The sequence below is a fragment of the Takifugu flavidus genome, chromosome 4, assembly GCF_003711565.1.
Source record: "Takifugu flavidus isolate HTHZ2018 chromosome 4, ASM371156v2, whole genome shotgun sequence".
Taxonomy (NCBI): Eukaryota; Metazoa; Chordata; class Actinopteri; order Tetraodontiformes; family Tetraodontidae; genus Takifugu; species Takifugu flavidus.
The window spans coordinates 2,588,661-2,611,275 of NC_079523.1; the positions used below are offsets into that span (position 1 = coordinate 2,588,661).

The following is a 22,615-nucleotide window of genomic DNA, read 5'->3' on the forward strand; positions in this document are numbered from 1 at the left end:
GTGGCTGTCAATCTTGAGAGAACTGAAGCCCATTGGCTGATTCGGAGGAAAACAATCCTCCTGCCACGCCCACCAGCTCTGTCACGATCCGGTTTGTCCGCAGAGAGGAGCGCAAAACAGCGAGCTCTCACTCTGACGCCTTTTTCTGTACATTGTGGTCATAAATCTCAGTCAACGTGCATTTAGGCTTCACGTGAACCGCAAAGTGCATCAAGTACACCGTCGCTGGGGGATAGTATTTCAGGCAATGAGTGGAATGTTTTTAAAATGTATCCATGGCATGAGTTACCTAAAACATCTGTAAGGAGAGCAAAATGTATCGATAATAAATCGGTTTTTAAGGTGTTCGCGGAAATTTGCACTCCTGCTCACGCCAGATGAGAGAATGTTTTTTAAAATCACATAGAGCCTCATCCACAGTGACAAAATCTGCAAACTAGGTGCACAAACTGTGAGTAACCATAGCAACAGTTTCCAATTCTGACGGATGCTGCTGATCTAACTTCAACCGAATGAAAACTCTCAGTGCTCGGGCCACCTTGGTTTAACTAAAGCACACTCATTAATATTAATAATTAAAAACAGGATACGTGTTCAATGCTAAATTCTGTGGACTGGAACTGGTGGCCCCGGTTCATGTCTTGTAGGTGTATTGGTCACCATCCTGGGACACCTGTCCGCCGTTTTACATAAAGCGAGCGGGCATGACCGGCTTTGCATTGAGACTAACACAGTCAAAGCTTGTGAGAATCAACCGATGGTGAACTTGTGGCGCAATCATTAAGACCTGGCCTGAAACAAAGGGGTTAGTGTTGGAAAAGGCAAAGCAAACAACTCACGAGTGTTTTTTATTGTGGCTGCAGTGTCCGCTTGTGCATCAACTGTTCGGTCATGACACTTTGGAGACAGACTGAAGCCCAGATCGTATCTCACAGCCCGAAAACGTGTCTCCTGTAGAGTGATTCATCTATTCGACTGATAATCTTTGGTTTTCCTGACTGTATATAGCCCCAGCCTCGGGCAACGTCTGAACCCTGTCAGGATAAAGTGGGAGGGGAGAGTACGTTCATGGTGCTGCAGGCTTCTAATATAGCCTAATATGTAAATAGTTTTAACTGACAGTGAGGGCAATGGGGACGTGTTTTATTTATTCTGAGCTATTGTGTACACGAAGGATCATCCGCTGTAAATGTGCGTCTAAAAGGTTCAAACTAAGCACTTAACAACATTACTGTAGGTATAGTAAGGTATGGAGGTCCAAATACCTCAGTGTCAACCTTCCAGCCTCAGTGCTTGATATCTGTTGTTAATGTGACTGGTTGATAAGTGATCTCAATGTTGTCCGTCAAGCAAATCCTCAATTTTCCCCATATGGGCCTTTGCGCTTTTATTGCGCGCTTTTACGCACGGAAGGTCAACACCGCGCGGGTCAACCTTATCTGAAGGGGGGGTACCAAACATAATATTGTCAGTTTGACTGATTAATGTCACTTCGTGTGCATCCTTAAAGATGTACGTCAGGGTGAATTTGCTGTGCATCTATCACTCTTACGCGTGTGCGTAAAAGTCTATTTTAAACCCGTGGGCTAATAGGTCAGTGCTCCAAATCAGAATTCCCACACCGATTAATTTTCACTGAAGCCAAACTAGTTTATTTCATTTTACTTTCATTTTATTTCTTTAAGACGTAGCGAAAGAATGTGTCCTAAGAAGAGAGGATGAGGAAGATGAGTAAAACTGTCATATTCCGAATTTATTCAAAACAATCCATCTATTCAACACGCTGCCGGCGCCATTGTAGCTATGTATAACCCGATCGGTCACAGCATTGCCTTACCCCTATAACGACATTCCCAAATGTGCTATGAGCTCCATATACGCACCCCTCCTCGCCCTCCGCCCGCCCTACACACACACACACACACTGAGAGAGAGAGACACACACACACATCTCCATCTCATCCCCGCCCAACTCCAAAATTTTAGATGAAAGGGCTTTTGGATTTTGGATGACGCTCCGAATCACGTGTTCCTAGGAAATACACTCGCTATAATTTTTTTGGAGCTGCCTCGTCCTGCACCGCCGACCATAGTTGTTTTGCCGTCTCCATACAGTGTGGCAGAGGGGTGGACGGCTAATGTAGTGTAATGTACCTTGCCGTGGTCACTGACGGGTTCACGCCAGTTCACAGGGTTCACTTGAGGAGAGCTCCCACCCCCTGCTCGCCTCCTCTTCTTCTTAAATCGGAACGATCGGAGCCAATACAATATTATTCATTTATATATTAATGTCGGATTCCATTTTTCCCGGCGACTGTTGAGGTAAGGACACTTCTACTGCTCCAAAAGGCGAATACCTTACATTGCTGGTGCGGTGCGATTTCCAAAGTTGTTTACTGAAATTACGCCTCGCTATTGAATATTGAATTTTCATCTGGCGCTGTAGTCAAGGCAGTTTATATGAAGTCGCCTATGTATAAAATGGCGACAGTAGGTGGAGGAGGGGGTGGAGGATTTTGGGGAATATTCGTAAGGTTATATAGAGTGCCAGATCGCCTTTCGCAAGTAGACTCCAAGGTGGTGTGTTGCCCCACAGCCTTGTGAATGGAGTGAAACGGGTTAACTCGTCAGTTTGTTACAGTTACGAGCGCGGATCCGCCGTCTGGATGATTTGCGCTCCCCCTTCGTGCTATACGATGTGGCGTATCTGCTTATTTTATTGCACAACGCGCTGTATCTGCCCGCTGTACAGTCACTTTCCTGGCTTTGAGTTTTGAAAGACTTGTGAAAAGAGCGCCGTGGCGGGTTTATCGAGTGGTAGAAGACGGTTTCGAGCCCGTAGATGTTCTAAGAGCACGGCAACTATCAATTTTGGCGTATCGATCGCTCACTCTCCACGCAATCCTTCCGCGCGTCTCGGCAGAAAGGTAGGCCTGTATGTCTATGCACAGGACTCTCTCTCTCCCTCTTTTTTTTCCTCCTTTCATTTCCTCCTCTCCCTCCTGCCAACATGTGCTGCCCTACACGCGCGCGGGCGGGCGCGCACGCGGAAACCTACAGAGTACAGTAAGAAGTGCTGCGCATTTCAGGGTCACGGAGATATTTTGCAAACTGTGGATTACCACCGAGGCAGTGTCTTAAAAATATCAGTTGCTTTAGGGTCACATGTTCCATCTGCACATAAATATTGGAGCTGTGAATGCCATGTGTCTCCCTCTGCCTCTGGGGGGGGGGGCTCTCAGCTGACTAATGGTTCCTCCTGTGTGGGTCCCCAACGCATCAGGCAGCGCCGTAATATCCATAATGTCACACAAACAAGCCCCGGTCGCTGTTTTCGGGGGTGAGTGTGTTTTCATTATTTAATCATGTAAGCTTGTTACATATAATATAGGTCACGGAAATGACTGCACAACACTCCAGGCACTGAGGTGTTCCTGAGAGAGTAGGCGTTTGGACCGTGGAGAGCGTCTCCGCTGGACATTTCTACACTCTGACAGTTAATTTTCAGGCATGTGCGATGGCCAGCTAAACAAAGGTAAATGAGCTCTTACTGTGCGGAACAGGCACACTGGGTTCAGCTTGGCCCGGTGAGTGGTGTGCATGTGTGTGTGTGTGTTAGGGTAGGTTTGCACTCCAGCAGGACGCTTACACTAGGGGAATGTCAATTCCCTTTGTGGGTCCATGGGAACAGTCTTCCATCTCCCTTCTCGGAACCGCTCTAATGAGGCCAGGCATATTGCCTTTCATCCCTCACTCCCTGCAATTAGGCACAGCTCGCAGTTTTCGTTATGGCCACAGCAAAGTGTTTGTATACACAGACACAATGCAGTGGGCCAAGGCTGCCCACTCCCCTCTGTGAAGCAGCGTCTGTGCACATGCCATCCCTCGTATACCTGCAGAACTGTACTTTTCAGCGTTTGGTGAGCTGTTTTGCAGCAGATGTGGCTGTAGATGTTATGTTTGTGCATGCCTCCTCCAGCTCAAATGAATCCTCTGTCGGAGAGGGCCAAGAAAGGTCATATGTTCATGATTTGCAGATTTAGATGACATGGAGTGTATAACATTCCCTTAGTTGAGAGAAGAAAATCAGCTAATGCCATCCAGATCTATTTTCCAGCCATTTTTACACAAACATGCATTCATGATAGTGGCATGCCTCATGATCCTCCAAAAAATTCTCAGAACCACAATGCGGAGTCCTATTTTCGCCCCCCTCCCCAGCAGAAAGGACGGCTTTTTGCACAGATTCACTTTTATTTGAGGCTTTCATCCTTTTTCGCATCGCTTTTGTCATCGGACCAATGGCGTGGCGAAGCCCCGGCCGCCCGAAAGCCTCACTAAAATAGCATGTTTGCACAGTTTCAGCTAAAAGAAACACCCGCACGCTGACAAGGAGGGGGAACCTCTGGGTTGGTGGGAAAAAAGCCCCTGCCACTTTCTCTGTCCCATGCAAGAAAGGTTCTGCAGGAATTGGCATTTGTCTGGGTCTGGCAGTAAGAACAGGCTTACTGATGTCAGCCATTTTAGGATGGACAGTACAATGTGCAGTATGCCGCCATTTTTCTTTCTTTTCTTTAAAAGTTGCCAAATGAATGCCTGTAGTCTTGGCTACAGAACTGAAGAATCAATTCATCAAAGGTGATGCAAACGGATACATGACTCAGAATTTGTTTTTCTCTGCACACCATAGTTTATTTGTCTGTCATTCATCTCAGCCACAGGGAAAGAAAAAAGAGTTTTCAGCAAACAATGCAAAAAAAAAAAAAAAGAAGAAAAAAAGAAACAGGACCAGGCAACAAAGATGCTCGGGCTGGCAGTATGTAGGTAATGTTCTGCACCAGACCCGGGGCCTCTGCACTGTAACAGTACCAGGAGGTCACTTGTAGCATGTAACGCTACAAAATTTCTTTATTCAACTTGAGCGGGGCTAAAATTTTGTGCCACGACGGGGAAAGAAATGCTAAGTTGTTGCCCTGGACCTCACCTAAAACTGCCTGAAAGAGACTTGGACCATGAATGGACTTCTCAAAATTGGCTGGTGGGCCCCGAGGATTAAGTTTGTCTTGCACCGGATGTAGTCCAGGGGCTTCTGTGTGTATGGTTGTGAGTGTGTGTGTGTGTGTGTGTGTGTTTTGAGATCAGTGGGTGTGGACGAGTGACTCCGCTGTGTGTGGTGTGGCGGGCAAGGGGAAGAGATGGGTTGCCATGGTAATGTTAACACATGAGTGGCACCACCGACCGGTCTCCCAGACGAGGCTGCAGTCTTGGTGTGTGTGTGTGTGTGTGTGTGCACGTGAGAGAGAGTCTGACTGACAAGACCTGCATTTGAAACCCTAATTTAGATACTAATACGCTCATCCATCGTCTCTGAAGGCACGGCCTGAATGCCGGTGGGGACCGTGGACTTGTAGCTGTGCTGAGAACCGCGAAGGGTCTCGATTGCTTTTCAACACACGTAACGCTGGAGCCTGACACTTACTCACGCTGGCAACCGGGCACTGCCATTTACACACAAAGATCCCCAAAGTGAGACACACCCACTCTACTGTCAGTAAAAAAAAAAAATGGAATTAGTCGGCGCTGGCAGCCTGATGGACACCAGAGACACCAAAAAAAAATCAGAAAGAGAACAACTGCAATTTGACTGTCAGTCATATAAAGGCTCCCGGCTCTGGATCACGTTTCCCCTTATAGATGAGACACCATTGTTCCCAATCTGGGCTCTGCGAGGCAGTCGTTGCTGTGTGTCTCTGGCTTATATTTGGACGGCCGGTCGAAGCACTCACATGACATTAATCTATTTAATGGCCATTTGCAGAAAATGTTCTCGCTAAACAGATTTTTTTTTTCTTCAATTATGCAAATTCGTGTCAGGAGTTTCTCTTTTTCCGCCAACTCTCGAAAATTCTGAATAAATCTAAAAAAACAAAAAAAACCAAATAAAAATAAGCAGTTTATGACAGCCGCGGATCAGCGTCAAAGCAAATTAGCGACAAAACAAACACTGTCACGCGCCAAAAAAAAACCTGTTTTAAAGCGAATTGTGCGGCTGTCGCGTCAAGAGACTCTTCGCCTGATTCTCTATCAAAGAAAGAGGCAGAACAGTGCAGGTGCTAACCGTCGCGGAGGTGAGGAGGGAGCGCACGGGGAGACGTGCGCTGCGAGGTGTCAGCGGGGAGGAATATTGAAACGGCAGAGCCTGTCATCATCATCAGTCATCCCCTCACTTCACTCCCCAAAATGTCTGAATTTAATCTTCCTTTGTCCTTCTTCCTCCTGGAGCCCGCACATCCGCATCGGAGTGACAGGCGCCGCCACCAAAACACCAATCTCTGTTTGTTAATGTCAGCTGTGGGTGACCCAACAATGTGGGGAGTGTCTGAATCAGTGGACTGTTTTGAATTAAATTTTAATATGCAGAAACCACTTTAGCCCATCGCCTCCTTTTCCACGGGCAGCAGCCTTGCTGGAGTCTTGACACGCTATTTTTTTCTGTTGTTATATTGTAATTACTGCAGCAGTTTATGAGATGATGAAAGGAAAGACACGCTTAGCTGGGTGCTGTGCAAAAGCATGGTTAACACAATTATACATTAAAAAGATATAAATATTGTTATGTAAATGACCCCCCCCCACAGCCCGAAAATCTTAAAGCTGCTATTAAATCAGGCGGAACGCATAAACCCCATCAGAATTTAACCCTGGCCTAATCCCATTTATTTTGAAACACTTGTTTTTGAAACGTTGAATGGCTCCGACGTGTGTTTGGCGAGCGAGCGAGGGCCCCCGCGTCGGGCGTTCAGGGAGCACGGTCAGGAGCGGCGCCGCTCGCCTTTATTTTAGACGCGATCCCTTTCCAAGAGGGTTTTCCTCTCCCCGAGCGGGACGCCGTAGCGGGGACAGACGACACGCAGGGGGGGACGGCGGTCACCTGAGCGTCTCCGACATGCCCGGTGAAACACGAGGCCGGTCCTTTCAGACGGGGCCTTTCAGCGTCTCCCTTGTCTTGTGTCCGATCGCACGTCTCGCTCCCCAGATAAAGCAGCCCTTTCTTCGGATAGGTGACCTGATTCTTTACGTAACCTTTCTCAACTTGGCCTGTGTTGGTTTTTCTCATGCAGGAAGTGGGTTTTTTTTTGTTTTTTTTTGTTGTTGGACACGGGAGCGTCCGAACTGAGCCAGCGTCTGTCTCATCAAAGAGCGACCAGCCTCCCTTCTGGGCGCCGCGACGCCAGTCACAACCCGGCGGCCACAGTGGCTCGTTGTGAAACCTCCGGACACGTCGCGCGGTGTCAGTGCAGTAATGTTCCGCGGCGCAGCAGCATCTCTCCCCCAGATGCTTAGGGATGTGCGCGGCGGCGGCGGTCCGCAGGAGAGAAGCTCTTTTTCTAAATCCGCCCGTACGGTGGAACAAAGTGGGTGAACGCCGTGTCCTCACCAGGGGTTAATCGAGTACGCCGCCGGAGGATATCATGACCTCACTGGCGGCACAACATACAGCACACTGTGGACGCAGTGAAGTGGGATTACTGCATAAGATGCCGGTGACCTAGTTTTTGTTGTTGTTTGTTTTTGCTTTGTTTTAGTTTTTTTTTCTTCCGTCAGACGGCAGCGGCCATCAGCAGGACTGACAAAGGGACAGACATCACAGTTTGTCTGGGATCAGCTCGCGCTGATGGGCGGTCATTTGAGGGCTTTAATTCTGGAACAGGTTCATCTTTTATTTACCATCCAGACGTCGGTGGTTCACATGCGGGCGGATGCAGCAGAGCTCGCCTGACTTTGTTCACTGCTGAAATCTATGAATCTGAGCCTGGTGTAATTAATAACATGCAGCTTTGTTTAGATGTCCAAGATGTTCCCGATTTCAGCCGAAAGCAGGTTTGGGGCTGAATTTGTGCAGCTGACATCCTTCCCGGAACGATAAGCTTCCCGTGAGTCTGCAAGATATACATAGATGATGATGGGATGAGATTAGCTTTCACCAGAATGTAACATATTAACACTTCTCCAGTTTCAGAAAAAGAAGAGACTGATTTACAGAGGCTGTGTGTGTGTGTGTGTGTGTGTACATGTGTGTTAAAGGTTCATGCAGCGGGCAGTGGTTGCAGAGCCATCTCCACTGGGATGTTTTTTTTCAACCGTTTCCAGTATGAGTTCCAGTGCTGGAGCATGTGTGAAAATCAGTTGTGCAATATGAAGCAATAAATACAATGTAAGACAAAAGCTTTCACTTCATCGTGCTGAAGGCTGCCAACAGTATTGACCTCCGTCCTGAGAATATTAAAGAAGTGAAAGTGTGTGGTTGTGGTTTGCCCGTGGTTTTGTGCAGTTTGTAATCTTTAGTAATTATCACTAAAAAGATGTGTCACTAAAGTGAAATGTGTCACCAATTCGAAACTAAATGTAGCCTCATACCTGTTCTGCGCAGTTGGCGGTTAGTTTCACGGTCCGGCTGCAAACGTACATGTGGGTGTGTACTCAACGATGGCAGCGCCCCCTGGTGGCGGGCGACCGGTTAGGTCCGGAAAATCTACAAACAAAATTGAATATGCAAAGGATGTTAGCATGAAGGTGTGAATGATGCATCTTTTGCAGGATGGCAGCTGTGTGCGTCTCATTCCATGTTCTGGGTTTCTAGATATGAGCTCTGTTACACTGTAGTGGCCCCCCCCAGAGCAGAAACAGGACCCAACAGGAGGTTACGGACAATATTTATTTCTCCATCATCAGACCCGACTCAGACAAAGCGCATCGGTAATAACTGCAGCGTTATTGTGGTCAGATCTGGTCAATCAGAATTTTTATTACCTTTTATGAAGATCTGGACTCTTTGCCCAAAATAATTCCAGACGCATGCCACCAATGAATAGAAATGCCCTCGCCATGGCAACAGTAAACAACAAAAATAACAGAGATGAGACATTTTAAGATATGTCCTGTCTTTTTTTTATTTTTTTTAAATTTTTTTACAGAATTCATAAAAGAGGACAGGTAGACAAAAGCGTGTTTATCAGCGTAGGTAGGTGGACAGTGTGCATTGATTTTCTGTGTGTGTGTGTGTGTGTGTGTATTTTGAGTGTTGAAAAGCCGTTTGTTTTTTTCCCGATTTTGCAGATATTTTTGGTTCATTTAACAAAAAATAATTTACATGCAAATGATTTGGGAATTATACGTCCATTACCGGCACTCGCTTCAGCTTTAGCGCAATAAACACACCCGAAAAAGTGTGAAAGACTTTTGTTTGTAATTGCTGAGAAATACCAATTATTTCCATCCGAGCCTTTCAGATTCCTCGCGAACGTTGATGCCAACCACCTCTCCTAATTGTTTCATGCGATTTAAATTTCAGATTTGGGGTTGACTCAGGCACAGAAGTGTCGCAGCTTTTTGTTCCGGTAACGTTGGTCTCTGCCTTTTTCGCAGGTTCTATGGGAGTTGTCAGATTTATCCGTGTAACAGGAGTCCTCAAGTAGAAGGCATGAAGCAGCACTGTGACAGCATAGTGGCTGGTCCATGACACTAAACTCCATCCAGTCATCTCCACTCTCCACCCACCCTCTGCTTTCATCACACCACACAAGTAACCGCTCGCCGTCGCACCTACACAGAGCTGCACGATGGCCAGCAAGAGGAAATCCACCATACCCTGCATGATACCATCCAAATCCAAACACGGCCGTGAGGAAATCATACTGGGCTCCCTTCCAGAGCTTCTACCCACCATCCCAGAGGACAGCATACTCAGCATCTCCGGAGAAGAGTCTGGCCATTTCTCTCACAGCAAAGCTGAAACTGGCACGGAGGTGCAGAAGGGAGGAACGTACAGCTGTCCAAAGTGCCGCTTTGAGTCCAGAGATCTAAATTATTTTTTGGATCACATGCACAACTGCCACTTAGACTTCAGGGCCCAGCCCACCTTCTACTGCTTAGACTGTGGGGTGTCAGTTGTCCGCTTTGAGGCTCTGGCTCTGCATAACGCTACCGCCCATCCTAAGATAATGGAGGGCTTGGTCACTGCTTCCCTAACTGTCAATAAGAGGGATGGAGTAACAACAGTGGAGCAAAGCCTCTTTACAGACAATGGAGAGAACTACAGAGAGTCTGGGATTTCCCTCCCCAAAAGACCAATCGCAAAAATGATGAAAGCCAAGGGGGAGCACAAAAAGATTGTGGTTTCTCACACCGTGGAGGTACGAAAGATAGACACTGGAAAGGGTTTAGATCCCAGCTTGCTGATTAATGTGCCTGAACTCCAAAACGGGGCCCTCAGCGCTCCTGCAGCCCCAGCTATGCCGAGGACCACTGTCAATCACGCGATTAATTCGACAGGGTCCAACCAAGTCTTTCACCAGCACACTCCTTCCCTTTACTCTCCCCCCTCCTCCGACTCCAATAAGGACCTTCCAAAGGTGATGATCCCGCTGAGCAGCATCCCCACCTACGATGCTGCCATGGACACCAGCAGCTTTCTCAAGACGTCTTTTGGCAAGTTCCCCTACCCGACCAAAGCCGAACTCTGCTACCTGACCGTGGTGTCAGAGTTCCCCGAAGAGCAGATCAAACTGTGGTTCACCGCCCAGAGGCTCAAGCAGGGAATAAGCTGGTCTCCGGAAGAGATCGAGGAGGCGAGGAGGAAGATGTTTAATACCGTGTTCCAGGGCGGGGCACCTCAGAAGCATCTCGCTACGCAAAAGCACGCCAACCACCTTCTGACCCACCACACCGTCAGCGCGCACCCCGGATCAAAGGGTCCAAACTTTCAGATGGCCAAACTTCCTTACGGCAGCATAAAGACCAGGCCTGTCGGAGCCGCCGCCACGCAGGCGAGCGTTTCAACCAACCCACACGTCACCAGGGTCTCGTATTCTACTCCAGTTGTCCCGGCGGAGTTCCTGTCCGCGGTCAGACCCTCGAAGGTACTCACCAAGAACACTCAACCCCCTGCGGAGCCCGACAAGACCAATGGGCTCAGCCTGGACGTGGCCAGAGGCGGCGGTTGTGTCAGTAGCACCAGCAACAGTCGAAGCAACAGTAGCAGCAGTAGTTGCAGTAGCAGCAGCAGCAGCATCAGCAGCTATTCCAGTAGTATTAACAGCAGCGAAGCCATCACCAGGAAAATGCTGCACAACAGCAGCCCGACCAAGAGCGTCAACAGCACCGTCGCCTGCGCCCTCAGCATTAGCAATAATGATGAGCACTGTGCCGCCGACACCAACAGTAAGCCAAACGTCAAGAACAACGGTTTACTGATCGGAATGGAATCAAACGGCTCCAGGAATCAAACCATCGCCGACAACACCAGCAAATCCAACAGCACCTGCAACAACCACAGCAGCGGCAGCGGCGTCAGTCCGAAAGAGCAGGCCCACAATGCAACGGGGGACGCGAAACACAACAGCTACAGCCACAATTCCAACAACGTCAGTATTAGCGGCGAGTTTCCCAGTGTTGCCTGTAATGACAGCGCCCCCAACCATACCAGCAAATCTCCCACTGAAAGCACCAGCACCTCTGTCATTACAAAAAGCGGTTCATCCATTTTAGATGAGGGGAGAGGAAACAAGGACCTTCCCGCGAAAGGCATGTCAATCTTACAACAACTCATTAAAGAGGACGAGTTGTTTGGCAGGGAGAGGGGCTGCCCCGAGCTGCAACACGACCCCTTCAAAATCAGCTTCAAGAGGACAAAAGTGAGCGAACAGGAGGGCGACGGCGAGGGCGCGCGTCCAGAAAACAGATCGGAGCTCGCCGAGATTTCTGCGTGTCAGCAGCCTTTCCCGCTACCTTGGGGCAACAAGACTCCCCAGCAACTGCACGTCCTCCGGCAGGTTTTCTCCAACACCCGCTGGCCCAGCAGCCAGCAGTACGAGGACCTGAGCATCCAGACGGGCCTCCCCAAGTCAGAGGTGGTGCGCTGGTTCAGCGACAGCCGGTACAGCCACAAAAATGGGCAGCTGAGATGGCTGGACACATATCAGCGACCATTCCCAAGTCCAGAGGAAGGAAGGGGCTTCGGCGGTGCTGATCCCGAGTTCCCGAGGGACTCCCCCGCGGCCAAAAAGAAACTTGTTGAGCAAGAGGTAAAGAGGCGCCTTGAGGGTGAAGCGGCAGGGCAGCGGATGGTGTGGCAGGATTCATATTCTCCGCTGCTGGGCCTGATCAGGGCTGAACGGAGCGGCGACCGGGGCCGAGCCGAGGAGGCGGCGCAGCAGGGAGCTCTGCAGGACACCTGGCCGGAGAGAGCAGAGGACCACCAGCAGCCAGGGGCCGCTCCGTCACTCATGGAACAACAGACGGACGCCAGCCAGGCCAGGTACTTTTCTTCTAGCTTGATTGCTCAAATTTCAAGCGTGACGGACGTTGCTAAACTAGGATCTACTTTTCATGAGGGTGGTAATAAAGCTTTGTGCAGAAAGACAGTGTTAATCTGCCGGGATGATAAAAGGCTGACAGCTTGTTCTTTGTGGTTGCCGCTGCTTGATTTACAGTAAAAAGGATGTAGGAGAGGCGCGTACAGGTAAGTCACGCTGAGCAGCTTGTTCGGGCTATCAAAGGTCTGTTTTTAAGAAGATATTTTTAGCCGAGGAGGAGTCGGAGCCGTTGAATTATAGATCGAGAGCGCGTGCAAATATATTTGAATAAATTATGACAATTGTCTCTGTCGGGGGGTGCACATCCAGGAGGCCGTTTCATCTGCACGTGCCACGTTTTTACCACACGATTAACGCGTGCCGTTGTTTCCCTGTTTGCAAGGGACCGCCCGAGGATGGAGCTGCTGGAGGTGTGAGGAAGCGGGCCCATTCAGGCCGGAGTAACAACACGTTTGGAGGCTGGTTTGCTCCTCTGGCTGTGGTCTGAGTGTTCATAATGACAGCAGATGTGATTGTAGCGGACCGTTGGACTCTGACTGTAACTGTGAATACCCCCCACCTCTCCTCCTCCTTCTCCTCTTCCATCTGCCATCACTTCCTGCCATCGTCAAAAAAAAAGAAAAAAAAAGAGAGAACTTCTCACCTTTGAGTCCTGTGATGTTTAAGCCTTTCATGCTTCTTGTGGTTGTGTGGGGAGGGTGCACAATGAGGTCAGTACAAGGGATCAAAGAAAAGAACGAGAAAAGACGCACACTGACTGGAAAACTGACTTGAATGAGCGGAGATAGGCTGGGATAGGGCCGAAAGATTGTTCTTGTGGGTCAGAGGTAGAAATATATATGGTTGAAACTGCACTATAAACGAGTGTTTGTACTGACTGGACAAACAAAAGATGTGTCGAGGAAATGTTATTGTTGGCTTTGTGATATTTTTTACTTTTTTAGCAACCAGTACTTCAGCACTGCCTTGAATTTTACTTTTTTCTGTTATTCGGTTTTTCCAATTCTATATACTCTTCTATAGTCACTGTAAGTCCAGATACAATCAAACATGGTTTATTTAGATCTGTGTTGATGTTGGTGATCACTTTGCAGCTCAGCTACACGCAAGAGACTATATACAATGCACTAATGAACAGCAATGCTAAAAAATAAGATAAAAAAAATGCACACACACACACAGTCCCACAGTAAACGTATTGACAGCTGTGTCAGGATCGATACACTACACACTGCCCTGCAAACTGAACAGAGAGAAAACTGTCACGCTAACGTTGCCTTACTCAGCTCTGTCCATGTGGTTATATGACCTGTTTGTCTGTCACCTTGCTTTCCAGCTTAAAAAAAATGAATTTAAAAAAAAACAAAAAAAAAACATGCCAGTGCATCACTATTTGTCTATATCTGTGGAAGAAAAAAAAATACAATCTTGTGCTGCTTTCTGTACACTTTGAGGCTGTAATTGTATCAACTATCGTAACTGGCAATGTTGCTTTCAAGTAAAATTACCAATTTGATCCCCAGACACTGGCAGAGTGAGACATTGTGCTAGCTAGAGAGCCAAATGAGGAGATCTCTGCTCTCCTCTGAATTTTCTTGTGTTTATATAAACATACAGTCACTACATGAATCCTATTAAGCTGCATCTTTGTCAAGCTGCTAATAGCCAAGAACGGTGCTATACCATCCAAAGTGAAATTGGAGACTGATCTCCTACCAGCAGTGTATGCACTTGTGTCGAATGTTACAAATTTATTTTGGTTTGAAATAAATGGAATCTGGACTTACGGTGTTATGATCACTTTAAAAAAAAAAAATCTTTTATGAAATAATCTGATCATAAAGCACTGTTGTATCATCCTTTCTACACTTCTGAATCTTTACAGAATAAACTTAATACTCACCGAGCAGTCTTGTCTCATTATTGGATCAGCATCTGATGACTGCAGTAAACCATTAAAACCAGTTAAATGCTGCAGTGGGATGAATGGTAAGTGATGGTAAATGTACTGGTTTTACGGAAACTCAAACAGCACCACCTGCCGGTCACTGGCCGACGGTGCATGGAAGTGTACGGCGCCTTATAGAGGAAATGGAAGAATAATCAATTAATATTTTCCTGTACAGAGCACTGGGAGGAATTCATTCCCGCTTGTGTGTCAGCCTGCCAAAGCAGGCACAGAATCAGTAACAGGGATGTACAGAAATTCAAGAGAGAACACAACATTCTTGGAGGAGAAAGTTTGCCACAGACTGAAACGCTTTTCACGCTTTCAGCCAAAGAAGGCAAATATTTAGTCGAGACTTGTCTGGAAAACACAACCGAAATGTGTTTGAAGAGGCGAAGGTGAACTGTGCTGGTAAAAAAAAAAAAAAACCCTCCGGAGCAGCGGCGAGGCCAAAAGCAACAAGCAAAACCTGACGGGCAATTTTATCGGGCGTGACCACATGTCGATTCAAACGTTGTTGTTGGCTGATCACATGACGGCGTGGATGGAAAGACAAGGTCGGACATCACAGCAATCAACGTGTCAGCCATGGCGATGGCGCAGGTCAGGGGTCAAGAGGCAGCAGGAAGGGTATTTACAAAATACCCCATTCACAAAAAACACCCAATTTCCAAAAACAAAGACAGGAAGGCTGCATTTAACTGTAGGATTTTATTCATTATTCAACCTACAATGAGCATAAAACAAACAAAAAAAAAAAAAGAAAAAGAACAGGTCGAAGGCTATGACAGAAGAGGAATAAGATGTCGACTTTACAGCTACTTACAGTGTTCCTATCTTTATAGTGGAATAAATGTACTGGTGATTCACATTTAATGTTACTTTTCCTCATTCTTTACACAATTAAAAAATAGACTTAAGTGTAACAGATTGGTGATGTGTGTGGGTTTTTTTTTTGGCAAAGTTGGTATCCCTCACATAACCCGCTGGGAAAAATAAAACACTCAGTTCACGCTTTAAATACATTTCATACCATTATCTTCAAGTAACAGATAGGGGAGCATTTTCTTTTCTTGGTACAACTGTTAAATTAAGTTAAAATCAAGTTGGGGGAGGGGTGGGGGGTTGCAGAGAGTGAGGATGTTATCATAAAAATGACAGGTTCACATTTACACTTAAAAAAAAAAAAAAGTCCCTGATGAGACTGGAACAATATTCACATTCAGCTGTAGTAAAGAAATATTGACATGGTTGCAGTTTTTTCCCCCTTTGCTCGTCCAGACATCTGCTTCAAATTCAACATGATCCAGTTTAAAATGCTCAGATCCGACACGCAACACACACGCAAGCACGCACCTGCCTCGGACATCAGGCTTTCCGCTTCCTTGAAGGCGCACGGGTGTAATTAAGGATACTTTTAACTGCGTCTATTTTAAAAATATAGAATTCATTGATAATACACAGAAGGGCTAAAACGAAAGAGCAAGTGAGAAGAAAAACGGTACAAAGCATCTCGGTAATTTTTTGCTGTATACAATAGCTACAGGACCACAGAGTTCAAAGGTTTCGGGTGGCGTCAGGTTCGTCCAGGATAAAGAAAAGGTTTTTAAAAAAACTGTCTTCCAATTACCGAAACTTTGCCTCTGTTGCGGGTGCAGTTCAGCCTTGATCCCTCAACTCAGACGCATCACTCTGCTGCTCTTTTCTGCTCAAATTGTCTGAATTTCTTGGTCAGGTCAGAGCAAAAAATTCAATTAAGCTAAAAAACATCCAATAGAAAAATGGGTCTTTCTCTTTTTTTTTGTCTCAGTTAAAACCACAAACGAGTTTAAAATTCATAGTCGTCGTCGGCCATGTCGATGGCCCAGGCGAACTTCTCACGCTGGGTTTTGTTGTAGATCTTCTCCACGGGGATGCCCCACTTCTTACACCTGAGACACACACGGGCAGAAAGGAGGGGTTTTACAAAGCTCGGCGGTCGGATGAGCGCGGCGCCCCCCTGGGATTCAAGGCTCTCACCATGCCACGGAGATGCGGGGGTCCAGGTAGTTGAGCTTGGAAGTGCCCAGGGCGATCTGCTTGTTCTCCTCGCGGTCGGTCGCCTGCACCTCCAGCTTCATCAGCTGATCGTCTATCCTCTGAACCGCTTTCTTCTTGGCCTCCACAGCCCTGCGGGACAGACGGCGTCCGTAACCACCAGACCACAACACGGTGCTCCGCACACCTGAACACGCACACTCACTTTTTAGATTTCTCGTCTCTCCGTACTTTGGCGTCGGCCTTGGCGCTCTTTAGCTCTCGCTTGGCAGCAGAAAGCTGGGCCTTCTTAGCGTCGATCTGGAGCAAGAAAATGGGACAATGAAGACGCTCAACGCTCTCAGGAACTCCCAAAGAAAAAGAAGAAACCGGAATATTTGCACGGACAGATTAGTGGCGGTGAATTTGACCCAGATCAAACATCCGCGGCCCAATTAACAGAGTTCTGACCTTCGTCTGCAGGTTCTGCATGGACTTCTCAAAGGTCTTGGGTGGGGCCCTCTGATGGTTGCACAGGATGGCCACAGCTCTGTTGGCCCTGTTGTAGGACAAGATCTTGGCCGGAATGTTTTCCTCCGCTGCAGAGAAGAGCGAAACGCCGAGTCAGGCCCGGATAAAGGCCCGCCGCTAAAGCCAGCCCAGTTCACGGCCTTTCATCTTTCACGCGGGCCTTTGATCACGGCCCGACAGTGAAGCGTGGTGTCGTGCAGGGACGTACCGCTCGTCAGCTCCTTCAGCTGCGCCTGCAGGGTGATCGAGGCGTTGTAAGTACGGAAAACTTTGGCCGTCAGGCCGTCCATCAGCTCCTGGAGGTGCTTGTTGAGGATAGAAGTCTGGAAGAAGAACATGCGACTGAGACCAAAGCAGCTTTGAGACGGCCGCGTTTGACTCCAGAGGTTGTGTTTCGCTCACATTGAGGCGATCAAACAGATCATCGTCGGGCTCCTTGTTCTCCATGAACAACTGGAGGTTCTTGAACACCTACAAGCAGAACACACGTGTGGGAACGCCGACTCGATAAGGGAACAATCTAAATTGGGAGGAAACGGCAGCACTCGTACCCGTTTCTCCACAGGGACTTTGTTGTAGTAGCGGATGGAGTCTTTACCCAGGAAGTCAAACTCCACCACGTACTCCTGACCGTCGATCTCCGGGTACAGTTTGATGTGTTCCACCCGCAGCGAGCAGCAGCCCACGGTGTCGGCGGTCTCGCCCTCCTCCTTCTCGTTACCTGCTCTCAGAGCCAGCTGGACGGCACCGGGAGAACATCAGCCTCAGGACAAGAGTCACGCCGCGGCCGCGACCTCCGCGAACCTCACCTTGTCGATGAAGTAGAGCGCCACGGCCCTCTGTCTGATCCTCATCTCCTTGGACTTCCAGTCCTCGCGGTACTGGTTCCTGATGCGGTCCACGCACTTCTTCAGCCGGCGAGCCGTCTCGTATTTCTGCCAGTCCTTCTCTCCCTGCAGAGCCACATTCCAGACGTCAGGACGAGGCGTGGAAACGTTAGCCCACCACTACCAACGCGCACCTTAATCCTGGAGCTGGGGTTCAGCATGATGTACTTGATGGAGCCCTGGATGTTCTCCGTCCACGACACCAGCCACGTTACTTTGTTGTCGTGACGGACTTCTTTCCACTTGGTTCCTGGAGGAGGTTCCGGGTACTTCGAGTCCCTTTGAGAAGCATTCAAGCGTCAGAATGTGTGCAGTGAAACACTCTGGAGGAGAGAAGGACTTCAAACCCCCCCCTCACTTGCTGCAGTTGATGATGATGTCTTGGGGTCTGATGCGCCGTTTCAGCATGCCCATCTTGGGGTGGTCACCTCGGCCGCGGAACAGCCCCGGGGGCTCGATGCGGAAGTTAGCGATGCGTTCCTTGTGGTTGTCCATGATGCAGAAACCATATTGCTGCAAGAGGCGCTCGTTCTCTTCTTTAATTTTCTAGAAGGTAGAAGAAAACCTGATTGATCTGCCCGCCAGGTTTCGGAAGCACGGCTGTAACGATTTGGACCGACCAGCTTCTCCTCCTTCGACATGGCCTTCCGCGCCTCCGACTGCGCTTTGAAATACTGGTGCATCTCGGAGAAGTCGCACTTCTTCAGGTCTGTTATCTTCGCCTTCTCCTCGGATGTCATTTCCTGTTTGGCAGAAGTCACTTGTTAAGAAAGGAAGTACTCCTACGCTGGTGGGGCGGTGGAGGCGGAGCCCGAACGTACCTTCCTCCAGTCTTTAAAGAAGTTCTTGCGAAAGACGTCTTTGGTGGTGTACTCGTGGTCCAGCATCTTGGCGAAGAACGTGGCCACCTCCTCTGCACCCGCACTCAGCATGAAGGCCTTACCTGAAAGGGTCAGAGACAGCGTTCAACAGGGCGCCACGAGACTACAGAGCGGGTAGCCGGCGTGCGACGCCCACCATCGTAGTAGAACTTCACGTTGCTCGGAAGCGGCTCGTACGGCGGCGCGAACACGGGTCCTTTGTGCTCCAGGAACTTCCATTTGACCCCGTCTGTGTACCGCTCTTCTTCCCACCTGAAAGATCAGGGCGAGCGGTGAGGACACGCCCAGCCGGGGCCACGCCGATCCCACCGCCGTCACTCACCATTTCCACTTCTCCTCCTGTTCCTTCTTTGCTTTCTTCTTCCCGTCAGCGACGTCGCCTTTTTTGTTTTTCGTCTTCACGGCTTTGATGTTCTGAAGAGGGAAGAGAGGATTTTTTAAACACCTCATTCCGGGTTTAAAACAGCTCAGAGACTGAGACAGAGTCTCTTCGGAATTCCCAAAATTAACTGGACTGAGTTTGAAACTGGAGCTCTGTCTCTTCACCAACCTCATCCAGTTTTCGTTTCTTGGCCTTCTTCTCGTTCTCAGTCTTTATTTTCTTGGGCTTGAACTCATAGCTGAAAGATACGGACACCTATGTGGTGAGTGGTCAACGCTCCGGAAGCATGCAGGCGTCGGCCACCAGCAGCAGGACTTTAGATTAGGGGGGATTAAAGCGCGCTCACTCGTTGTCGTCGTCCCGCTCCCTCTTCAGGGTCTTGGCGTTCTTGGGACAGTGGTAACTGTCCTCATCGGGCTCCAACTTCATGTGCAGAGGACTGAAAAAGAAAACCAAGTGCCTTAACCGGGCAGCACAGGAGCCCAATCAGGCCAAAAACGCAGCCCGGACTCACCTGGCGAACCCGTTCTCTTTTTCCAACTTGACTTTATAGTCGAAGGACTTGATCTAGAAAAAGGGGCAAACGGTTAAACGCTGAACGGCTTCATTCATCAGCGAGTACTGCAAGTGTCATTTAAATTGATTAAAGGCCGTCCGGCCCGAGCGACGGGTGCGTTAGCTCACCTTCTCCTCCTTGCGTTTCTCCTTGTACTTGTCCTTGTATTTGTCTGTGCTGCCATCTTTGTGCTTCATCTTCTCCTTGTCTTTGTGTTTTTTGTCAGAAAAGTCCTTGTGGTCGCTACAACCGCACGAGACACGGAAATCAGGTGGCCTTCACTTCAACGCCACGTTAAAAATAAGCTAAAAAAGACGCCAGTCACTCTCTACCTGTTGCCATGCTTTGATTTGTCCCGTTCCTTCTCCTTCCTAAGGTCCTTTTGTTTGTGTTCCTTCTTGAATTTGTCTTTGTGGTGTTTGTGCGAATCTGACGAGACAGATTTGGCCGGTGTAAAAGCCGAGAAACAAAAACTACCATCATGCAAACACTCCACCCACAGAGAGGGAATCAAAGCTCAAAACAAGCCCTGGACATGCACAACGCTGTAAAGGTCTTTATGAATATAAGACAACATCCATGGCGTTCCTCCCACCACCACCACACAAGAGCCCTGAAAACAAAACACCCGACAGGCTGAAACACGCTAGCGATCAAAACTGGCTTTTACTCTATCCTCAAAAGTCTGAATTGACAGACGGGCTTCACAGGTAAAAACTGTCAGTGGAGCAGACAGGTGGCAAACGGGCGCCAAGCGCCTCCGAACGTCCCCGTCTTCCACATCTCATCATAAAACCCACGTTTAAAATCTACTTTCAGCTCCGTCACAACTGTTTAATCAATAGTTGGTCTCATCCATTACTCAAAGATGATGGATTGGAGGATGCAACGCCAGTTTCCGTGCATGCTTTATAAAGGCCTCGGACGGCAGAAGGCAACAAGAGTCCGACGGGCAAATAAAACACACCAAAGAGCTCATCATTGAACACACATATCTGATATCTGAAAGCATTATTAGCATCATTTCCGAGATACACATGCAACAATGGCCTTTGCCTCTGCTCTCTTTGTACAAATAAAATGACATTAGTCGGCTATTTTTTTTAAAATCCCATTAAAGGTGCACCGTTGCAGCCGTGTGATCAAAGCTCTCCACACCTGGGAGACGGTGAGAAAGTGCAGGTTAAAGTAGGAATGGAGTGTTTAGAGGTTCTTAAAACAACTTGTGACCGACGAGGCCCCGATAAAGCACCGTGGAACCGCGTCTCCCCTCCACAGCTGCCGCTACCTCTCAGCCCGGGTCAGGTTGTGCTGCCGGGCCGCTACACTGGAAAAAGAAAATGGCGCAGAGACTAAGTCCACAACCCCCAAACCCTCACTTTCAGGTGCTAATTTTACCACTAAAGCCCACCCAACAAATAATTCTAACACGACAAACTGACAAAACACCTCGAGTTGTTTGCCAAAATGAAGTCTGCGTGGGAAAAGACTCCACGGAAAGGCTTCCAATAGACCTTCCTTTTGAACAATAGGTGCTAGTGAGTGAGACAGAGGACTTAGTCTCTGGACGCCATTTCTGTCCTCTGCTGAAAACTACCAAAACGCTACGTTTGCCGTCCGAAAACAACACCAAATTTGAAGAAATCCGCCCACGGGCCGCAGCTGGGTGTCACAGACTTACCGCTGAAACGAGAACCGCCGTCGACCTGCAAAATCAAAAACAGATTAACGTTACATTCCGTGAAAGCTAGCCGGCTAACTTTGAACTTGCTGGGTGAGAGCGAGTTTGTTAGCTCCGCTGCTAGCTCGCTACACTGACCGGCACTCCAGCTTAGCGAATACTGGGGTTGCTACGACTAGCATGGGCTACAGCTAACGGCTAATGCCGAGTAACAGTGGTACGCCGCACCGACAATAATGTCTGCCAATAACGCCATACGATACATGGACCTAGTCGCATTAGAAACATGAGAAATAAAACGTGATTAAACCTGTCACGGCAGCGTAAGCACCGGAGCGAGTTGTCTGACAAACACACACGGCTAATATGAGCTAGCTCGGGACCATCCACGTTAGCTAGCAGAGTTGTCTTGTCAAACCAGCCAAATTAAAGCGTAGCGACAAAATGCAGCCGGCAACTTCCAGCGCTGTCATCGGGAAGTCTGCTTTGACATTACCTGGTCCTCGTTGTGGGAATGGTCCCCACTCATTTCCTTAGCGTCGTTTGGCTGTGGGGGTGGTAAAAAGGGAAAAACAAAAATGAGAAGTGTGTGTGTTTCCACAAGCCGGTGAGCTGGAGAAGCAGCCAGGCAGAATGAAGAAAAGACAATTGTGTAAGAGCCCTAAGTCCCTCATGTTCGCCACTGCGCATGCGCCGCGATTTAAACGGCAGCGTGGGCCCGCCTCTTCCGGAAACGTGTTGCTCCTGGGTCACCTGCTCCGGCAGAAGCCGGGGAGAACCAGGCGCTTCTCCCGGGGTCAGCAGAAGGAGAAGCGTCCTTTGTGCACCAGTGTTTACGACTTGTTTGTTGCAGATTGAGAGAAGAAGCTGCGCAGACATAAATAAGGACTAAACCTGTAAATAAGAGCAAGGCAGGCACACATTTGCTTGAGCTGTATACAAACACATCATGGTTGAAATACAATGGAAATAATTGGGTGTCAAGGTGGAAGTTATGCGGAATTAAGAAGTTGCATTTAAACTTGCTTGTGAAAGAGGTTGGGAATTTCCACACGCGTAGGATCCTCCTGCACCCAGCAGCCAGGCTGACTCATTATGGCGAAATAGAGCCGTAAATGATGTCCCCCACCTTTGACACCCATTTGAAATATGCGAGTATCAATTTTATGCACTCATAAAACACCTTTGTCACAAAAGCTGATGAGGGCTGCTGCTGCAATCAGTGTGGGGGAGAGGAGAGAAGAGGTTCTTGCACTGATCCATCCATCAGATGAACAGCAGCATCGCTTTCAACATCCTCAGCATCATCCTTTCCCAGAAGATGCATCCTGTCGTTGCCTTTCAGTAACTCACTCAGAC

The 22,615-nt window shown here is 48.4% G+C and overlaps 2 protein-coding genes across 6 annotated transcripts; one reads left to right on the top strand and one right to left on the bottom strand.

The window, feature by feature from the left end:
- Nucleotides 1-1,990: 1,990 nt before the first annotated feature.
- Nucleotides 1,991-14,283, top strand: zhx3a (zinc fingers and homeoboxes 3a). Of its 5 annotated transcripts, none has more exons than XR_008950249.1 (4): nucleotides 1,991-2,322; nucleotides 9,427-12,083; nucleotides 12,167-12,316; nucleotides 12,757-12,773. XR_008950249.1 is itself a non-coding variant. In XM_057031245.1 (4 exons), exons 3-4 carry the CDS (start codon nucleotides 9,621-9,623, stop codon nucleotides 12,788-12,790), a joined length of 2,730 nt encoding a protein of 909 aa, XP_056887225.1. In that variant the 5' UTR covers nucleotides 1,992-2,322; nucleotides 7,847-7,934; nucleotides 9,427-9,620; the 3' UTR covers nucleotides 12,791-14,283. The 5 variants fall into 5 exon arrangements, 4 of the variants coding, with proteins under 4 accessions (XP_056887225.1, XP_056887224.1, XP_056887226.1 ...); XM_057031245.1 differs by adding an exon at nucleotides 7,847-7,934 and having other exon boundaries at nucleotides 1,992-2,322; nucleotides 9,427-12,316; nucleotides 12,757-14,283; XM_057031244.1 differs by having other exon boundaries at nucleotides 1,993-2,322; nucleotides 9,427-12,316; nucleotides 12,757-14,283.
- A 735-nt stretch (nucleotides 14,284-15,018) lies between these two features.
- Nucleotides 15,019-22,022, bottom strand: top1a (DNA topoisomerase Ia). The gene is made up of 21 exons (XM_057031249.1): nucleotides 21,753-22,022; nucleotides 21,257-21,281; nucleotides 19,908-20,004; nucleotides 19,704-19,818; nucleotides 19,534-19,586; nucleotides 19,366-19,458; nucleotides 19,188-19,257; nucleotides 18,960-19,051; nucleotides 18,774-18,889; nucleotides 18,578-18,699; nucleotides 18,377-18,499; nucleotides 18,115-18,302; nucleotides 17,891-18,035; nucleotides 17,679-17,822; nucleotides 17,421-17,606; nucleotides 17,272-17,340; nucleotides 17,078-17,192; nucleotides 16,810-16,937; nucleotides 16,565-16,659; nucleotides 16,342-16,491; nucleotides 15,019-16,253 (listed from the first exon to the last, which is right to left on the bottom strand). Exons 1-21 carry the CDS (start codon nucleotides 21,783-21,785, stop codon nucleotides 16,151-16,153), a joined length of 2,262 nt encoding a protein of 753 aa, XP_056887229.1. The 5' UTR covers nucleotides 21,786-22,022; the 3' UTR covers nucleotides 15,019-16,150.
- Between the last annotated feature and the right edge of the window lie 593 nt (nucleotides 22,023-22,615).